Source organism: Condylura cristata, unplaced genomic scaffold (genome assembly GCF_000260355.1).
Source record: "Condylura cristata isolate star-nosed mole 26May11 unplaced genomic scaffold, ConCri1.0 scaffold00027, whole genome shotgun sequence".
NCBI lineage: Eukaryota > Metazoa > Chordata > Mammalia > Eulipotyphla > Talpidae > Condylura > Condylura cristata.
The window spans coordinates 15,794,200-15,815,114 of record NW_004567128.1 but is presented as its reverse complement, the minus strand read 5'-3'; the positions used below and the strand labels follow the sequence as shown (position 1 = coordinate 15,815,114).

Genomic DNA, 20,915 nt, shown 5'->3' with positions numbered 1-20,915 from the left:
ATTATGAGAGTGTTATTTCTGAAATACTAGTTTGTGGTCTGTTTAAATACGCCTAGACCATAGATTCACTTACTGTGGAAGTTTACTGTGATGTATTATTTTATTTATATATCTCTGTGTGTGTGTGTATGCATACATACACACACACACATAATAAAGTTGAATGTCAGTGCCTTCTCAAATCAAAATATCCAAAGTTTAAAATTTGAAATCAATAAAACATTTACTGCAATATATCTTCATATGCAAGAACATATTATCTTCCTGGAATTTCTACTGAAATATAAAATAACAAAAGTAAACTTATAACACTGTACATTTTGAACCATCCAATAGATACTTTAGCCTTCAGGGAATTTAGCTCCAGAACTGTTGCTAGGAAAATGAAAAGACTGGTTAATGCCTAAAGGGATAAAAAGATCAGCTATCCAAAAAAAAAAAAAAAAATTTTCTCCAAGATGTGAAATGAGTGTTCAATCCTAGATCAAGAACTAGATGTTCAAAGTTCTATGTATGAGGTTTAACATTACTTTAGAAAAGTCTAGAAGAAAGTTTATTATCAGTGCCATGAAATCATTTTCAAGTAAGAAAGGTATTGATACCAGCTTTTTCCTCATGCAGAATTTACTGGCTTTTATCTAAACACAAAATCATCCAGTGCTTTTATATCCGACCATCCATATTCACACAGGCATAAGAAATACTACATGACAGAGGGAGGAAAAGACAAGAAAACAAACAATCCTTGTCACTGTATTTTGAAATCTCTTTGCAAACAAATGTGAGATGTCTAAAGGAAGGGAGGAGAACAGTAAATTGTTCCTTGCCAAACAAAAAGAAAAACTGATGGTAGAAGTGTTAGCAGGTGACCAAGGGGGGTACCCCGAAACCTGTAACTTGCACACTCTAAAAGGATTCAGACTTCCATGCACACAAAGGCAAAGTAGACATATGTTAAAGAACATTAATAGAATTAATGTTTGGAAAACACGAAAAATGGCAAACACCCAAGATTACCCATGCTCTCATGGGGAAAGGCCCAAACAGAATTGGCCCAAAGCCAGGTCACTGGGGCCCAAATACTTGACACAAGTCTAAGTTACCTTCTGGTGGGGACCCATAGAAGAAGGATGGAAGAGGCTGGGCTAGTTTGGGATGAAAGGTGCAAAATCAAAATCTAAAAGCAAGAGCCACCATTGCCAACCTTCCCGCATATTTCTTTCAAGTGTCTCTGTCTCTCCTCCATCTGTCTCCTGTCTAGCGGCACTGAGGTTCAAATTGAGCCACGAGAACAAGAGTTCTTCTCTTCTTGTCTCCCTTGTTAGGTAGCTTCACCGGAATGCTTAGATCCCTCCTCATTAAGTGGGGACAGAAACATGGCATCTCTCCCTTTTATGGAGATAGCTCTGTAACAGGAGTGATACTATTTGAAACTTTGGAATCTATCAGACCCATTAAGGTGATGGCAGTAATGGCATATAAAATGCTCCTCAGTAGACATGACATGCTAAGCTCTGTGTACTCTGGATCTGATATAGACCCAAGGAGTTCTGTGTCACCACCTTCCTGAAGCCTCCAGGCTACTCCAGTCCTCATGGTTTTCTGCTATAAATTCATAATACCTTTATTTACAAGTAGCACAAAGACTAGTGTCTGCAAACTGTCTAATTTGTTCTATGTTTAGACATCTTCGCACAAGATGAATACACAGTACCATATATACAACAATGCTTGAAAACGCTCGTGGAGGAAATTCTTGAGCTCATCTCTCAGTCTCTGCTCTAGACTTGTCTAGGTTCAGCTAAATGATACAGGTGACCTCACTATCGCCTACTGATCAGTTGAGTATTATTATAAAAGAGGAAAGTTAGGCATGGAGCTGTGTCTGCCAAAGCCACCCTCCTATTCGCTCAGATACCCACCATTTAACACACATAAACGGTTACCATTTACTCAGATGGTGCTAATTGCTTTACAGGTCTCACTATATTTTACTAAAAATTATTGCAACCCAAGTCAGTAGAATCTTGCTAACTATCAGGGTGCATGACCTGAGGATTTTGAGGAAAATTCTCTGCCTGCTCCCTCATTTTTCCCATCATGCTACACAGACTTTGTTTAACTGTTCTTGATTTATCACTTAGCATTATATAGTACCAATTCACCTGACAAGCCAGTGGGCCTCCTGATTTTTATATCTCCTCACATAGGGTGAGAGTTTGAGGCTTGTTGAGTACTCCTCCTTTCTGAAGAGTGTCAGTGGGTAAATTGAGAGGGACCCCAACATCCCCAAACCTTGCACATTCTAAATAGGTTCTGCCATTGGTGACATGCAAAGCATAACCGGAGTGCTTCCGTTGAGAAGAACATTCATAGAAATAGAGAAGCAAAGAAAGACTAAGTTTCCCTGTAAAATACCCAAAGTGGATAAATGCACAACCAAATAGGTTTGGCCCAAACCAAAGTCAATGAGGCCCTAAAGCCTGTACAAGTCTGAGGTACCTTCTGGCTGAGAAACAATAGGAAAGGGAGAAAGAGACAGGCCAGTCTTGAAGGAAAGGAACAAAAGACAAAGTATGTCATTGGCCACTGGCGGCAGAATTTTACTCCCCTACATTAGCAATTGCTACTCTTGTTCAGTATTTTTACAGAAACTGAGGTCCAACAGACTATAGATAAGATGTGCAAAGTCAGATGGCTAACATGGTTAGCTATTTCCTAGCCCATAAAACTGGTGGTTTTTCAGTACACAGTGGCTCCAAAACCAGGCTATCCATCAAGACTCATCAGTGGATCTTACAGAAAATAGATTCTCAAGTCCCAACCCCAAGTAGACTGAGTCAGAAATTTGGGGGGCGAGCTAAGGATTTGTATTTCTTTACAAAGTGTCACATTGGAGAAGAAACTGCACCTTGTTTCTTATTTTTTTTTCTTCCTCTCTGAGCAAAGTGCCTTCTAAGCACTCAATAATATTTGAGTAATTAATTGCTTAATTATTTAATTAAAGTTGCTCTTAAAATGCAAATAAATCACAGCTGTGGTACTAGAAGCCTGTTATGAGCCAGCATTGATCTTCCTTGGGACATTTATTAATCAGCTAAGAAACAATACTTGGGAAGGACAGGTTAAACATCTGGCAACGGAACTGAGGAGGCCTCTGAGCCAGGCCTCAGCCACGTCTTCACACAACCGAGGGCCCTGTATTCCCTTGGCCATACTACAGTGACAACTTTAGGTAAAATGCAGAAAAATATTACTAAAACTCAGCTTGCCCTTCTAGTTTCATTTATTTTCAGTGTTTTTTTATTCACATATAAAACAAATGTTTGGAAGAAGGGGGACATCTTTTTCAGAAAAATATTCCTTATGCTTGTCACACCACGAGCATGGAGTTCACTGCTATATGTTAAGATTATAAAGCAAGATCCCAAAATGCAGTAGCTGATTATTCACAGTAGACAGTATTAAGTCAAGAAGCTTATTTTTTTCTCTCCTTGCTGAGGTACAAAGCCCGGGGCTATATGCATTTTTATTACACTTTACTGTCTTGGTTTCACTTGAGGATTAAAAAGAAAGTCAAGGTACAGTGCACGTATCCTGATGGATTTTAGGATTTCTTGCTTTAGTGAAAGGAAGAATCTCATAAAATACCTCAGATTATTGCTCAAGGAAGTATACCTACTTCCAAGATGACCTAGAAAGTCGATCTTTTGTTTCTCCTATAAAAGATCACAATGTATTTTGGAATGTTTTTCCCCTATAGTTTTCTGCACTATGTAAAGCCACATTAAAAAAAAAAAGTTTCAGTTTAGTTGGAAGTGAAAATATCTAAAATAGTACAGGGACATCTCATGACTATTCTGAGAGTTTACAAACCATTCAGGGCTTGGGGTGAGGTAGAGTGAAGGAGGCGGCAGGCAGAGGGAGTGTGAGGGAGGGCTGGGGCTGAAGAGCATAAAGAAGGCCAAGGAGACACTATATAGACTCGGGAGGGAGTGAACACATGTCAGAGCTTGAACCGCAGGGCTGACAAATAGACACCCAGAGACAACTGAAGTGCATAACTCCATGTTCTGTCCTTTATTAGGACGCGTGCTGTGTGCTTGGTTATTGAGCTTGCGCCTTATCTTCTGATATGCAAAGGAGGGAGGACTGAAGGTTGCAGGGTTTGGAAGTAGAGTAGATGTGATCTTCCGGTTTATTGATTTGCAAAGAACAGGGCCTGATACTGGTTTGGCAGCTCTGTCAGTGAGAGAAAAGAAAGGCGCTTTTCAGTGGCTGGAGGAGGAGGGCTGGGAACTGAAAACAGACAAGGTTCTTTGATATGCGGTCAAATTGACTGTGAAGGAGTCAAGGTCAGCAAGCTTTGGAAATGCTGCCAGGATAGTGTAGGGCTTAAGGAGCCTTGATTTCCTTGGTTAAGGATGGTTGTTTGCACACTTCAGCACATTCTCTCTCCCAGCTGTCATTAAAAAGGTGATTAGGAGAACAAAATGTAAATCCAGGAGTGTGTTAAGACCCAAAATAGCACTGCTTGGCTAAGGAGACCCCCCCAAAAAAAACGGTCGATTTCTGGTGCTTTATCATTTTATCATTTAGCTTAAAAGTTTTAACCTGCTTCAGTCATCTTTAGGTATGTTATTTGCTAATGGCTACATAAGGATATGGGTTAGGGATAGGTGTATATTTATGTATCTATAGATATACATAGAGAAACCTTTATTTACATTGTATATACATATATAGTGTATATGTATGTATGTATGTATGTATGTATGTATAAATAAAATAGATTTGGGGGCTGATACTGTTCTATTGTATCCCCTTGATTACTTCAGAGTGTCACTTCTGGTCCTGGAGAACATGCCTGTGTTCTCAGACCAGGAGGCATAATTGTATAATTGCAATGCGAGCATTATGCTATTTTGGGCCCAAAATGCCCCGAGAAGGGAATGCACCAATGGCCTCGGAAAATTTTAGCGAGAATGATAGCTTCCAAATGTGAATTAAATAAAACTCAAGAATAAATAGCTAAAGCTGGAATGTAAATGATTTAATGGACCGGTGTTGCAAGGTGAGAGCCACTTGACTTGAATTCCTGCTGCAAATCATGCAAATCATTAGGAAAGCTTTTAAAAGGGAACCTTTTTTTTTTTTTGAGATAAAATCTGCATCAAGTTACATCATTCCAGCAGAGTAATTCAACTTTTATCTCTTTGCCACAAAATTAAAAAAGCAGATCTCTTTTCCTTCCCATCACATTTTTTTCCTGACAGTCGATGGTTGTAACTAAAGCTAAAGATTTTGACAAATGAAGAAGGATAGGAGGTTGATTGCTGCTTATCTAAATTAAAATTAATGATGCCCTCAAGGTACTTGGGTCTGTGAAGCCAACTCTGTGTTGATGTAACCTGACTCCATTATCACAGAATGAGGCTGTTTTGCAGGAGTATGAAAACCAAAAATAAACAAACTTCCAAGGTGCATTTTTGATTGGTAAGTTGAAAGTTAAAGGCTTGACGGTAGACATAGGACTTGACTTTGCCTTCCAACGGATGGCAGAGTCTACCAGATTTGAGGCTGCATGGTGCAGGGGAAGCGCCCAGCTAGGCTTCAAGTTGCCACCATGCACTGCCCCTTCATGTTAGCTGCTATCTGTCTGACTCCGGCAGAGTCTCTGGGTTCTTCTAGTTTCCACAGAGAGTCATCAGGGAGGGCAGGTGGAGGAGGGGAGAGAAAAGAGTAAGAGCTGGAGTCAGACAAAGAAAGAGGGGAACCCATGCACAATTATGAAATGGGAGGGAAAGACAGTTCCGAGAATGGAACATGAGAATAGGTGAATGAATGATGGTCTCACGAATTTGCGTGCCATAAATCACACAAACTCAACATATAATTATGCTCTTCCTCAGAGCAAGCACCGAGTTAACACTGATTGCTTTCCTGGGATGGCTCCTAGAGTCAAACACCAAGAAACTTTTTGATGAGTGAGTGCCTCCATGTCAAGCAAACACACGAATAGATTCAAGTGAAAGAGAATTCAAGCCTTGCATTCATCAAGCCCAGCTTTGCTGTCACCATTATCCTCAGACTTTTGAGTTGAACTGAAAAAAAAATCATAATTAGAACAATAAATTTTAACTAAGGAGGATTATAATTAGTTAAGAGGGTTTTAACCAAAACTATAAGAAGTCTCAGGAGTTTCCAGGAGAAGTTAGGGGTGTTATACTTAAGGATTTGGGATGTAAAAATGAATTACGAAGGCCTTCCCCAACACAGATACAAACACCCAAAAAAATACAGAATTTCAGAAGAAAAATTTGTGAGTAGACTGTAGAGAGCTATTTGTGTGTATGGGTGTTGTTTATTTGCTAGCCTCACAGCACACGGAGAGTTTTGGGTTTGTTTTTTTTTTATGGGCTTATTAGTGTAGGTGTGGAGTCTGGTTCTTGCATGCCCATGGATATTTATCAAGGGTCTAGACAAACTGAGAGCCAGAAAATTGAAATGTACATGCCCAGTTACATTTTCTCCCAAGACTGGAGTAAACACGATTTATGTATATAGTGCCAATAAGTATGCCTGGACACTGTGGGGAAAATTACATTGCCTAGCAATGTGCTTCCATAGCAGGAGGGAATCCTTGGATCTTGTAAACCTCCAGTAAACTTCAAAACTTCAAATAGGTCAAAAGTAAAAGGAGAAGCCCTTGAGACATGACAATAAAGTTAAGTAATAAATACTAGCACTTAGATACATTTCTTTGAAATCATTTCTAGGAGCCACACTGTTATCTAACCTTTTTATCCCTTCTCCCCTTGGCTGATTTTTTTTTTAAAGATTTATTTATTCATGCATACAGAGCTGGGGTACAGGCCAGAGGTACAGGGGCAGTGAGAGGATTCACCAGAGACAGAGTTGGGGGACAGAACAGGCAGATCAATGAAGTACAATGCTGAGGGGAGCAGCAGGCAGGTCAGGAGAGTCACACCATGAGGGTCACGTCCGGGGCGGGACGAGGATCAAACTCATGCAGAAGTGGCCTTAGCTTCTTAGTGCTGTGCTTTAACCCTGCACCACTGGGGAGGGCCTACCCTTGGCTGATTTAAAGTAATTTCGAAGAAACTAAAATAAAGACAACCTTCAGATTACACAGCGGAATGGACTAAGCTTTGGAAAAGAGTCACAGTTGAGAATGGAGTGTTTGACCATTAATTTCATTGAAAGACTAGTTCATTATCCCTAGATTATACTTACAAGTCTCCCATAACCACACTTACCATGGTGCCTACCATAACAGGGATTCAAAACGTCTTGTCTTCGGTCCATGTATCATATACTTATTTTGCCTCTCCTGTGTATGGGTACCATGTTAAGTTGTGAACCAGAGAGGCATGGTACCTGTCTTCATGGACAAGGAACTGGCATCTTTGGGTTCAAATATATTTCAAAAGAAACGTGGAAACATTTCCTTATGCAGTGAAAGAAGGGGGGGGGAGTGGGCTGTACAAATAGTATACTGCCAGCAGAACTCATCTGAAATTATAAAGTGAAGGGGAATATTATACCATCCTCGTAGCTCACGCCTCTGATCATTAAGAATTACCAAAAAATCGACTATGGGGGAGATTTGGACCCTTCGTTTGCCTTATAATTATTGCTTTAAAATTCTTTTTTTAACCCAGTCTTGTAGGCAAGATGAATCTAAATGATTTTCTTTTGTATATATTTTAACTTTGATCACCAAAAAGAGAGAAGGAAGGTCTTTCCTCAAAAAAAAAAAAAAATCCCCCAAAAGAAATTCATTGGGAATATTGTTACCGTGAAGATCTTTGAATAAACTACATTCATTCATGCACTATTAATTTAGCACCTGCTATTGGCCAGGTACTGTGCGAAGTCATCAGGGAAATAGTAAGGAGAGAAAGATGTGTCCCTATCCTCACAGAGCATATAAAAACAGATCTTTATTTCTTCTGACATGCTTTTACTGAAGAATTGCTGCAGACTAGATTATGAGTACTCATGGAACAGATGGCAGTTTTCTGCCCATCTGGGATAGTTCTAAAGAATAGACCCTCATATATCAATAGATAAGGTTTCTTCCAGTTCTAAGCTTTCGTGATCTATGATCTAATAGTAGAAACAGGTTGTATGCTTCCAAAAAGATTTTATACTTGTATCGCATTTTATGAAAGGAAACAGAGGTACTGCCTGTGATTCACAGGAAATTGAGTTCTTTCTGTCTCTTTAACTAATTCTCTTTAAACTCCTTTGACTCTTCCTTCTCTGCTCACTTTCTAGTGCACAATCCTACCCCTTTTATTCTCGCCTCCCTTTCCTTCCTGAATGACAGAGATGAATTGCTCATCTCTCACTTGGCTATAAACATGACCTCTTTAGTTGAAGGTCTCACTGTTAGGTAAAGTTTGTGGTGTTCTAACTAAATCCATTGCACGCGTAGGCCATACTGCCCCTTTCTGGTTTCCATCGTTCCATCAACAATATCCTCAGTCTCCCAAGTCTTCCATTCTGGAAATCAGGGTTCTGGCGCTTCTTTAAAAATGAAACTCCAACAACAAAGTCGATGAGTTCTTCCTTCTTGGAAAGTGTCTTTCCATCTTGTAATTCTCTTCCATTCCAGGCACCACTGTCTTAATTTCAGTGTGTATCACCTCATGCTTGGTCAACTGCAGCAGCCTGGAGCTGGTCTCAGCCTCCATCTCACTCTTGAACGTCCCTTGCAAAAGCCTGACAAATTCATCTCCTCAAAACTCAACTTTCCTCTCAAAGCATGAGTCACCTTCAAGATTAGCTTTAGTGTTTCCCTTGGCCTGTGGGGTAAATCTTGAGCCTTCGTGTGTGAAATGCCTTGTTTGCAGTCCTAACTCATGGTCCTGTCCAGCTGTCCTGGGCCTTGCCTCAGGCCGCCTCCTCCATGCCACTTCCAATTGCCTCTACCTCTGCTTGTCTCTAGTGTTAATTTCTAATCATGATTCTTCCAGAAATCACAGTCTATCCTATTCGTTTCTTGGTATATCCCTTTCAGTATTCACAGACATATCATGTGAATGAATAATGAAGCAAATAAAGAACTAATTGTTCCAGAATTAAAGCTATTTTGCGTAGATTTCTGGCTTTCACTTCCTCGTCTCTGAATACTGCATTATATTGGTTTAAAGTACAGCCAGTAAGAAAAGCCTAATGCACAAACCCTGTTTTTTTTTTAAGTTGATCAAATTTCTTTCCCTTGCCTAAATTGCTCTCAAAATAAAGTGTTTTGTTCTTAAGTGGCTATAGCTTGTGAGGCTCTTGTGTGTCTTCAAGTTTTTCTTTCTTAACATTCTTTGTTTATTCAATTGTGCATTCAGTCCATGGAGTGCTTTTCTCTAAAGATAATTTGTGAAAGCAAATATTTTATGCTTAATCTTTGAGTTATTTTGAGACAATTTCCTGAATATTTCATTTCATTACAGGATGCAGTTTTAATTTCAGTCTCACTCTCATGCAATTTCTTAAATTTGAGTTGTAGGGATGGAAATTCCCTTTTAACTTGACAATATCGGGGTCCATTGCAACTACCCTGGAGTCTTCCTTATATCAGAAGGAAGCCACCTTCAGTGATCAGAGCTCTCTTATGGACTCAAACACCACGTCCCCAAAGTCCATATCATCACATGGTTTTTAGCACACCCTCAAGTGACTGCCAGAGGACACAGCCCGTGGCACAGCCAGACTGTTTTCTGGCCACTCATCTCCTTTGGAATTACCCCCGGACTCTACAGAAAAACTTCTTTGTGGTCAGTGTGCATTCCATAGAACCTCCTTTGCCACCCCTGCCCACCTCCAAACTTTCATTTCCATTTCTTGGCTAATTTGTTTATGAAACAACCCACTCTACACACAGAAATAATTCCATATCCTAAGTATTCGTTTGTAGGTGTTCTTCTACAAACTCTTCTCTATATCTTAGGGAATCATGTTCTCTAAGTTCAGGAGCTCACACTAGATCACAGAATATATTGATGAGTAGAGTTTCATAGATAGGTACAATAGGTTTGGTCTGTGTTCCATAAATTGATTTGATGAAAAATAAAAGCCCAGCAGCTTATGCAATATTTATAAGGCTTTTTTTTTTCCAGCTTGAATCTCTGGGATAACAGCTAAATGCCAGCACTCTTAGCTAAATGAGTTTGATTCCTGGCTCTGTAAGCTTACAAACTCTGTTTGCTTGAAGTTGTTTTGTGTGTGTGTGTGTGTTTTTAAATCTCTCATGCTTTTGTTTCTGCGCCAGTGAGGGGGAGTGGTAACATGACTTCCTGCCACAGAGCTACTATGAAGATTAAATAAGCCAATTCATAGTGTCATGCAAATATTAGCAATTTTGGTATTGGTGGTGGTGCCTGGTATATTATAACCTATTTTCCAATTATAAAACATAATAGCAATGATAGCAGTTAGTAGCTGCTAACATTTATTGAGCAATTACTGTGTGACAGAAACTAAGCTAAACATATTACATGTATTACCTTATTCCCACAGAAACTGTGAGGTGGGTCATATTGCCCCTTATTTACTGATAAGAAAAGTTAAGTTCAGAGTTAGTTACCCAGGGACATACAAACCATGTCAGTGGACATTCTTACTCTCTCCTCTCTCTCTCACACACACACGCACGCACACACATATACACAGTTATTTACCCACTGCTATCACTAGATAGTCATCAACTAAATATTTGCTACTGCTTCCTGGTTGCCTGCTATTGGAAGGTTAAGTTCATTGCATATAAATATAAGTAAAATGGGCGGTATGATAGATATGCTTCAAGCACAAGCTATGGGCTGTGAGAATCCTGTGGTGTTAACCACTTCTGATCTGGAGGATTGGAGAACAAGCATATAAAGCATGTAAAAGCCCAGGAGTGGGAGAGAAGGGTCCTACGAGTGTTCCAGAGAGGAGCAGCCTCATGGGGTCATACCAGTGTCCAACTGGCGGGAATCTGGCAGGACAGAGAGGTAGAATTTGACTGCAAGTGCCAGCTGGTAAGGCTGGGAAGGTAGCTTTGAAATGTTCTTGTGCTTGTGTGTACATAAGAGTGAAACAAATCCTGAAAAAAAAAATTTTTTTGAAACCACCTAGGGTTTTTCAAACACATTGTCTGAACAAAAATGGGCAAGGCTAGGGAGGAAGTGAAAGAGGAAAGGTGTTATGGATCCTGTGTCAGCACTTGATTGGCACCAGGAGGTGAGCGTTACCTTAGGCCACTCTACCTGAGCTGCTATTCTGAGCTTGCCTTTGAGATCTGTTTACATCTCAGGAATTATCCCTACCATGGGCTCTAACCCACTCATGGGCAAGCTCTGACCAGCCTCTACTTTAAGGTGGGCTGAGCAGAACTAAATCAAGATCCCAAGTTAGAGAAGCTACAGGAAGCCTGGAGCCCCCACTGATAATGTGTTGGCAAAATGCCAGATGACAAAGTACCATTTCACACATAAAACTCTTGCCTTCCCCCCCCCCACACACACACCCAGAATAGAATTCACTTAAGCTCAGAGGATAAAGTGCCAATATATTAGAAGAAAAGCCTAATAGTAGAAAAATGGTCATTTTTCCTCCATACCACTGAAAAGTAACCTCCCCCTAATTTTCAAGGCCACTAAAAACTGAAATCTGTGGATGACTTTATTCTCATCATCCACCTTAGAGATAAGATTTAAGCCTTGTTTCTAGTACTTTGGCACTTGAGTATTAATCAACTACCGGTTACTTATGACCAGTGAATGTCACCCAGTGACTTCTGGATTATGATCAGTATTATCCAAAAAATACTAGTCAGAAACAATAGTCAGATTAAAATACAAAATATGTGCTATTTCAGAGCTGTGTTTGTTACTTGGGATAATTTAACTGCAAATCGCAACCTTCTAACCTTTTCATGAAAGGTGACACTTTACATTTACATTGGTACTAGTGGGTTCATTGGTGATTGCCAACGAGTAGAGCGGGAGAAAAAAAAATCTCATTTTAACATCGTCAAGAGCGCAAATCTTTTTTTGTTGTTTGGCCCCGTTTGATAAAAATGGGTCTTGGAGGTGATGTCCGGTAAGCAGATATGAAAACCAAGGTCATAAATGGCTGCTTTAGTGTCCCAGCCTCAGAGGCCCAGGAGATCTTACCAAAAATCCTCCATTGTTTTAATTGTTCCTCATTCTAGATGACGAGAGAACATCATTTCTCTTCTCTCCCTCCCAGGTAGCCGTCGAGGACCGCATCAGACAGCTGCATGAAGCCCACAGGGACTTCGGCCCAGCGTCGCAGCACTTCCTTTCCAGTAAGTCCTTGTCACTTTCATGGCTTTACCTCTTCATGGCATCTCGGTAGCTGAGAACTCAGAGTTGAATCACAGTCGTCTCTGTCAAATGCATTGGAGGCTAAATCATCCCGGAATAGCACTTGGTGGGTGAAAGCAGATAGGGAGCAAGAAGAGACCCCCTAGACCCCTTCTTCACCCCGTCTTCAGTCAAGCACAGTTGCATCCTGCACTGTGTTGTCAAGGGCTAACTTGAGTGATATTTTTGAGTCCTTAGTTCTTCTTATAGACTTCACTTCATAAAGCTGTTAGCTGTGGTAGCATAGAATGAGGACACGGTCATGCAGCCTGCCTTCCTGCATTCTTGTGACTCTGTAATTCTTTTTTTTTTTCCTTAAGATTTATTTATTTATGCTTACAGAACTGAGGTACAGGCCAGAGGTGTGGTGGGTGAGAGGATTCACTAGAGACAGAGTGGGGAGCAGAACAGGCTGACTGACTGGTATACACTGCTGAGGGGAGCAGTGGGCCGGTCAGGAGAGGTCTGCCATGCCATGTGGGTCAGCACCCTGGCAGGGTATCAAACTCATGCTGCAGTGGCTTCAGAGAGCTTCATAATGCGATGCTTTAATCTGTTGTACCACCAGGGAGCGCCCGACTCTGTAACTCTTTATCTAGTTCATTCCTTAAAGACTCCCCGCCCTCAAGTGGGTCTCTAAGTCCATGATGTTTCCTTAATGTTTTTTTTTTAATATTCTTTATTTTTAAAGATGTATTTATTTATGCATACAGAGCTGGGGTACAGGCCAAACGTACAGGGGTGGTGAGAGGATTCAGCAGAGGCAGAGTGGGGAGCAGAACAGGCAGATCAAGGTACACTGCTGAGGGGAACAGCAGGCAGGTCAGGAGAGGTCTGCTGCACCTTGTGGGTCACCTCTGGGGCCAGGGATTGAACTTGTACTGAATTGGCTGCAGCTGGCTTGCAGTGCTGCGTCCTAACCCATTGGGCCACCAGGGAGGGCCCCCTAATGGTTCTTAATCCCTATTGTGTCCTTGACATCTATTTGGTCTTCCAGTTTTCCAGTTTTGCTATTTTATTCATTTCATGTTATTTAAGTGTTTTTTTTTTTTTTTGTTTATGATAAGATACACACTAAAGCTATTTTTTTTATAATTAATACAAATGAGTAAGCTTAGTGAAGTAAAGCTTTACTATTCAAGCATCTAGTTAATATAGCAATGTAGATCAAATTGTCAGGATCCTATTTTACCCTGATTAATGGTGTTCATCTATATACCATTCTTTGAGTAGAAAAGTATAGATGTTGAGTTTTTTGGTATTTAAAAGTCATACGTCTACCACCTGGAGTTAACATCTGTTAACATTTTGGTGTATTTCCTTCTGGCCACACATGAGTATGTATGGAGGTTTAACTATCATTTCAAGGCAATTGCTCTGTGCCTGGCTATGTCACAAATATGAACTAATTTAATCCTTATAGCCACCTATGAGACAGGTACTATTGTGTGATACCCAGCTCAAAGATGGGGACATGACACACAGTGTCACATAGTAAGCAGATGACAGACTCAGGCCTCAAATCCAAGAAGTTAACCCCAGAGTTTGTGTTTTCAACCCCTACACTGGGCTCTTAGTTAATGTAGTTATGTTATAGAGAGAGACTCATTCCGTATGATCTCCATTCTTCAGTCTTCGTTTTTATTTTCTAGTCCTTTTCTTTCCATTTTCTGTAGATTAATAAAAGATCCACATGCACATTTTAAGGTATTTGACTAGATGCTTTCCTGAGTTTCTCCAGGTGGCCATTAGTCTTTTAGAATACAAATTCCTGGAAGGTGTTTTTGTTACACATCAATAATGTATTCAGTAAGAATCTGTCTTATTTTCTTAACTGGATCTAATTATCTGCATTGGTTGTTATTTGGACAGCCACATGCATTTAGGCGGTGCCAAGGAAAAGGAGGCAAGTTAAAGCACTATAATTGGCTATTTAAGAATAGCTCTAGAACAGTTATAAAGCCTGTAGATTCTGTCTTCTGTATTTTTCCAAAGCTCTGATCTGCTTATGTCGCCTTGGTGACAGTGATTCTATTTGATTTAATTGAGATGAGACACAATAACATGCTTCTCAGTGACTCAAACCATAAATGAAAATATTACTATTATGAATATCAGTTACTCCTCAGATACCACTATATTCATTCATCCCTATTCTCTCTGCTTGTCCCACCCAAATTCCCATATTTTCCCCTAAAACCTATTCTCAGAAGAGTATATGCTATAAAATCCAGGTATGTGCTTTAACCCAGGTGAGAAGTAAAGCTCAATGTGGACTTCTCTGAGGTTACTTGCATCTTTATTTTTGTGTAGAAGAAATGGGGTATAGGTCAGAAATGGGGGTCAGTGAAAGGATTCACCAGAGAGAGAGAGAGTGGGGAGCAGAATAGGCAGAATGACTGAAACACACTGCTGAGGGAGCAATGAGTATGACAGGAAAGGTCTGCTGTGCCATATGTGGGTCAGCTCCCTGTGTGGGGATCCAGCTCAGACTCAGGCAGTGGTGGGCGATAGTGCTGAGAATTAACCCTTAACCCGTAGGCCACCAGGGAGTTCTTGTCATTTGCGTGCTTATAGGGAGAATCCATCAGCCTGAGAAATGGCTCTGTGGTGGTAGGAACAACAGCCATAATCTGAACTGAGAGGGAGAGACTCTTGGGCCAGCTAGGCACCTCACACTTCCAAGCCACGTCAAACTGGCGATGCCTGCTTCCAGGAAGGTCAGACTTGTAGACACAAACACAAAGATGCTGATTTACCTACCTGAGTGGAAGCAGCTGTGGAAATCACAGATTTCTTGGGTACTCATGTGAAACATCAGTACAAGCTTAGGAGCTTTGCTTGTGGGTATCAAAAGAAACCAGTTTGGCTTAAGGAACATTTAAGACAGTGCAGTGAGACTAATGACTAATTATAAAGTAATGGTAATATGTGACCTTGAAGGAAATGTTGGAAAACAACATATAAAGAGGAAATGAAAAATTCTATAATCTCAGCACTGAGATAGCCAGTCTGAACAATGTGATTTGTATACTTACTGTCTTTCTCTTGGGTGGTTGTGTGTGTGTATGAGAGAGAGGGAGAGGGGGAGGGGGAGGGGGAGAGGGGAGAGGGGGAGATTCTCTTTTTTAAAACTAAACAGATGAAAACACATAATAGTTTATGAACTGCCTTTCCCTTGAAATACAATGAAAATATTTTCATGTGTTTAAATATCCCTCTACAGAGTAATTTTTTTAATGGCAAGATGGTATTTCCTTCTGTTGCTACACCAGATTCACCAGGCCAACTTTGAATCACACAATATTACGGTTATTCAACTTTTCACTCTTACTGCCAACATTGGAACTAACATCCTTTGTGCACCTTAATAAACATCTCACATTTTTTCCACAAGATAAATTCCTGAAGACAGAACTGCTTTGTTAAAGGGTGTTTGCATTTGTAAGGCTTTTGATATGTATCCCCAAACTGACCAGGGAAAGTACCTGCAGAATTTAGGTACCTGCATGAACTGGTATCTAGGGGAAGGTTTCTCTGAAATCCCTTACTTGCTGTTGAATTGTGTTTTATAAAAGAAAAACAGCTTTTGCTCCAAAACAAATGTAAAAAAAAAAAAAATATACCAGTAAGGTCATATTGAATGAGCTTCAAAAAAAAAACCTAGTAATTTACTTCCAGGTTAGTAAGAATAATAACAGGGTGATTTCTGAGTCTTAGAAATTACAATGAAAAGTAGGAATGAGCTGTCAGCTACATCCCACCCACAAAACATGCTCATGCTGTGGCTCTCTTCGTCTTATTCTTTATCACCATGCCCTCCTACATCTCTGCCTCTCTCCTTCAACCCCCCTCACATATACATACATCTCTCTCTCCTCCTTTGAAAATTAAATTCAACTCTTTTGTTTTCCATCAGTTGAGAAGCAGCCCTTTACAAAAGAAAAGTCTTCACTGTCTCTTCTTGGTGGCACACTCTCTGCGTGTAAAAGAAGTTTCTTTTCTCTTAGATCTGACAGAAAATGAGGAGACAAAAACATTGTAAAGTATGACCCTTCTCTATTGAGAAATATTTCTACCTTGCCTTTAATTCTAGCTTTAATATTCTACTGCTTTTTATTGGTTTCTGCAACTTAAACCCCCCATCCAGAGAAATTTCATTAGTTCAATTTTTAATTTTAAAAGTCACACTATTAGAATGTATACACATAATGTTGTTAAACATTGTGTGTGTGAGAGAGAGAGAGAGCGAGCGAGGAGGGAGGTGCAAAGTCACAGAAGGTACAGTGCTGGTCTCCAGCCTCTTCATCTCTCTATGATCAAGAAAGTACAGTAGGTTCATAGATACCTTTCTTTCAATGTCCTTTCCTTCTAACATTGATGAAGAAAAGGAAAAAACCACCACCTCTGGCAATCTTGAAGGAAACCAGATTCTCCAATTACCTGCTTTCGTTATACTCCATTTTGCTTAAAGTAGTGGTTTCCAAGAACCTGTTGAGGATGTTAAGTGAGGACTTACTGTACTATAATATTCACTGGAAAAAGAAGTGTTTCTGTAAAACAAAAAAACAAAAAAAGAATTCGGAGTTGGCTTAATATTTTACAAGTTCTAGAACTGACTACAGGAGCATTGTCCAAGGCAAATTCCTTGGAACATTCATTTTTCTGGATGGTGTTAACACTATCCCTTGAAAAATTTAGTTCTAGAGTCAGTAAGGTTGGAAAAACACTAGGTGAAAAAGATAAGCAAGTTCTTTTCCTGCTGAAATTTTTGGAGCTTCCAATAAATATGTGGAGATTCAAAGAGCAGGGTAGAGTAGCTCTTCTTCATATTTAGATGACCGTGGAAGCCTTTTTCAGGCAACACCAAATAATTTCTCACTAAATATACCATGGAGCATACATACCACAGGATTGTTACCTAAAGTGGTAATCACCAAATGGTCAAATGACAAGAACTTTCTGCCAAAGGTAGTAAGAACATAATCCAATTAACAAGAAAATGAGTATTTATAGGGCAAAAGGGCCAATGCGCTTTCCTGAGGTTTCCAGCCCCCCTGTATCCCAGAAGCCCCCTTGTGCTGTGGCATTTCATAAGTGGAGAGAAGAATAGACAGTATCTATAGGCGCTGTTTTCAAAGTATCCATTAGTGAGTCCTGAAATCACTGTAATGACTCGCAATCAACAGTTATGGAATGGAATGGAACCAATTAGAAAATATGAGAGTCCATTGCCCAAGCAAGGTTAACTGTTGGCTTGACACTGTAGTTGGGGATGGGGGGGAGCGATACACACTGTGTCACAATGTGAAATGTGTTTCTTCTGTGGGTTGCAGTCAGAAAATTTTGAGAGATACTCCACTACTCTAGCCCTCCCCTTATTTTACAGATGACAGAATAGGTAGACAAAGATCGAGTGACACAACCAAGGTCACAGATAGCTGTAATTTATCTGGGACAAGAACCCAGTTTCTAGAACTTCTGCCTTACCCATTCAGAACAAATGCCCAGGTTAATGATTATCTCGTCCACGTCATATTTCTCTCTTCCATTCTTCTTGGCCTGGACCAATTTTAGTTGATTTGCAGAGCCTATATTTTCCTCTCAATACCCAGGTAGCGTGTTGTCCTCACCAGTGCTGTGGGATATTGGTTCAGAGTTCAGGTTCCAGAACTAGACTGGGCTTAAATACTGACTTGGACGCTTGATGTCTTTAACCTTCATCTGTAAAATGGAAATGATATGAATATAGCTCATCAATTTTAAGACAAAGCTTTCCCTTCTTCTGTGTCTTAACAGCTATGAAATAAGAATGCACTTTATGAGCACTGGAGTTGTGAATTCAGTGAAATGTGGCATTATCATATCCTAGGGTTGTAAGTATGTAGACTGAAGGGTACCATGGTATCCCCAAACTTGCATCTAAATGGGTTCTGCCATGTGCTGCAAACATAAAAACATACTTTTAATGTGAAAGAACTTTAATAGAATCGTGTGCATAGAGAAAACAAAGGATAAGTGTTTCCCAGTACAGCACCCAAAGTTCTCCCTCCCCTTGTGAATGAATGTCCAATCAAACAGGATTGGCTCAAAATGGGGCCACTGAGTTTCAAAACGTGCCACAAGTCTAAGCACCTTCTGGCAAAGCACCATAGGAAAAGGGCAGAAGGGGTCAGCAGAGTCTTGGACAAAGGAACAAAATCAAAGTACAAATCAGAGTAAAGCCTGACTTGTCAGCCCCTCCCCACCACCAGGGTCTCTTACTCACGTCTCTTCCAAGTGTCTTCTACAAGTCTCTTCTCCATGTGTTGCCTTCCATATCCAAGTCCCTGGTGCAAGCCCAAGCTGAGAAACAAGTTTGAATACTTCCTCACATCTTTCTGCCCCTTGTGCCTTCCCCAAGTGTGGCCTCCAGTATTTCCGAAGACTCTTTTCTGCTAAGCTCTCTACTCTCCTGAGGTGGGGCAGGGACCATAAAAGCCCCCTTTATGCGGACATTCCTCTCTGTGACAGGGTTGCAGTGACCATCAGCACCCTTAGAACAGTGCCTAACTTGTAGTGAGTGCCATCCAAGTGCTATCTACCAGTGTGTGCTGTTCTTACTGTCAACCAGGTGGTACGACTTAATATCCATCTGAGACAGTCACATTGGACATGAAAATATCACTCATTCTCTTGCATCCACAGTGTAAGCAGGGTTTCTCCTTCCCACATGTGTTTTCCATGGATCTAATTGGAGAGAGGTCAATGTTTTGCACATTGTAAGAACTCTTTAGTTATTTCTGTAACTAATGATACGATGACTAATCCATGGATATCCCCTAATCTCTATAATGACAGGGAGGTTTAGTCTTGCTAACAGTTAAACATTGTCCAGTAGCCACCATGGTGCTTGGACTAGGTAGATGTTCAATAAAATCATGTATATTATGAATTATGTCTTACACCCTAAAAAAGAGGAGGTAAATATCCTCTGACACTGATGTGACATGAGATTTAGCATAATAAACACCCAAAAATAATGCAACCTTTTGTACTGCCTCTTAGCAAGGACTAATAGCATTCATAACTTTACATAGTCTTTATATACGTATACATAAATACATATATATACATATACACAAACATGTCTGCTGTGCTGTGTATAATATATGTAGGAGAAAAAGCTGATTTCAAAAAGCTGACTTCAAAGTTATAACCTGATCACTAGTCTATTAGAAAATAAAATAGAAATGAGAATAGTACACATAAGGCTGAAAACAGAATACTTCAAAATGCAAGCAGCTATTGTAATATTTCACTTTTGCAGATTTTTTATAATAAGCACAATTCTTTTAAAATGGGGCCAACAGTAAACATAAAATTTTGTATTCTCTAGCTTTTAGCTAAGTGACCTCTGACAGTATTGATGACTCTGGAACTCTATAACATTAATTTCATTTCTACTGTTTATTCTGAATTTAAAAGCTGTGGATTTTATTGAGTAGCTTCTTGTTCTCATATTATGAAAGACTGTAAAATGAAAGGACTGATCAGTTATGTCTTGCAGGCTTTATAATCTTAACTGCCTCAATTAAATCCCTGGTTAACTCTTTCTTATTAAAGCAACCCAAGATTTTTTAGTTTCCCCTTGGTAAAAGTGGACTGAAAGTTTGTATCGCTCTTAACCATTGCCACAATTTCACCTGCTCCTGCCCCAACTCACACACTTCATTAAAAAAAAATAGAGGAAAAAAATTTTAAGCACATCTAATAATTGCTGGCATTTCACTTAACAGTACACCAATCTTACACCGTTGTCCTCAGGGGATGGATGAGTTTGAAATATGAGTGGTCTGAGCATTTAAAGCTTCAGGTCAGTTTAAAGAAGCCATCATGATAAAAGTCAGAAGAAACTTTGTAGGTACAATGTGAGGTGATTTTCAGCTTAAAGCTCTCTATCAAGTAAAATCTCCAGACTTAAAAAAAAAAAAAAAAAAAGAGGGACAATTTCTTCAGCAATCACATCTGTCCAATTACTGGGAATTAGAGACAAATGGCATCCAACATATGCTGGTATGCTGGTAACACCTCCCTAAACTCAAAGGTAACCCTTCCGGTGTGCACAGTTACACTGTGTTCTGAACACTGCTTTCTGTGGTTCTTTGACTGTGTGCTTAAGTTGATACTCTCCAATAAGACTGAAGGTGTGTTTGTATTTCAGCCTTCTTACCTGAGAAATTGTGCAGTAGTGATCCTACACAGTCATTTCTTGAAGCATCAGAACTGGATTATACTAGCTAGAGCCCATTGTGAAATAGGAATTGTGAGTAGTGTTTGTTAAGCTAACCTAGGGTCGCTTGACAGCATAGTGGAAGTATTTACCACTCTCCCCCTGCCCTCATTAGCAAATCAGGCTTCCTTCTTGTTTTTAATTTATTTTGCATATCTGATTTACCACAACATCACTGACTTTATCTATGTTTCTCAGATCACCAGTCCCTAGAGGCAGGGCTCCAAATAGCTCTCTGCCTGGGGAAG

General features: G+C 40.0%; 1 protein-coding gene across 3 annotated transcripts in view; it reads left to right on the top strand.

Moving 5' to 3' along the window:
• DMD (dystrophin) overlaps positions 1–20,915 on the top strand; it is a 1,782,468-nt gene that overhangs the window by 1,558,508 nt on the left and 203,045 nt on the right. For all 3 annotated transcript variants that reach the window (XM_012730298.1, XM_012730294.1, XM_012730297.1), the window contains one exon: positions 12,259–12,337. In XM_012730298.1, the coding sequence (XP_012585752.1) occupies positions 12,259–12,337 (79 nt within the window). The remainder of the gene's footprint in view (positions 1–12,258; positions 12,338–20,915) is intronic.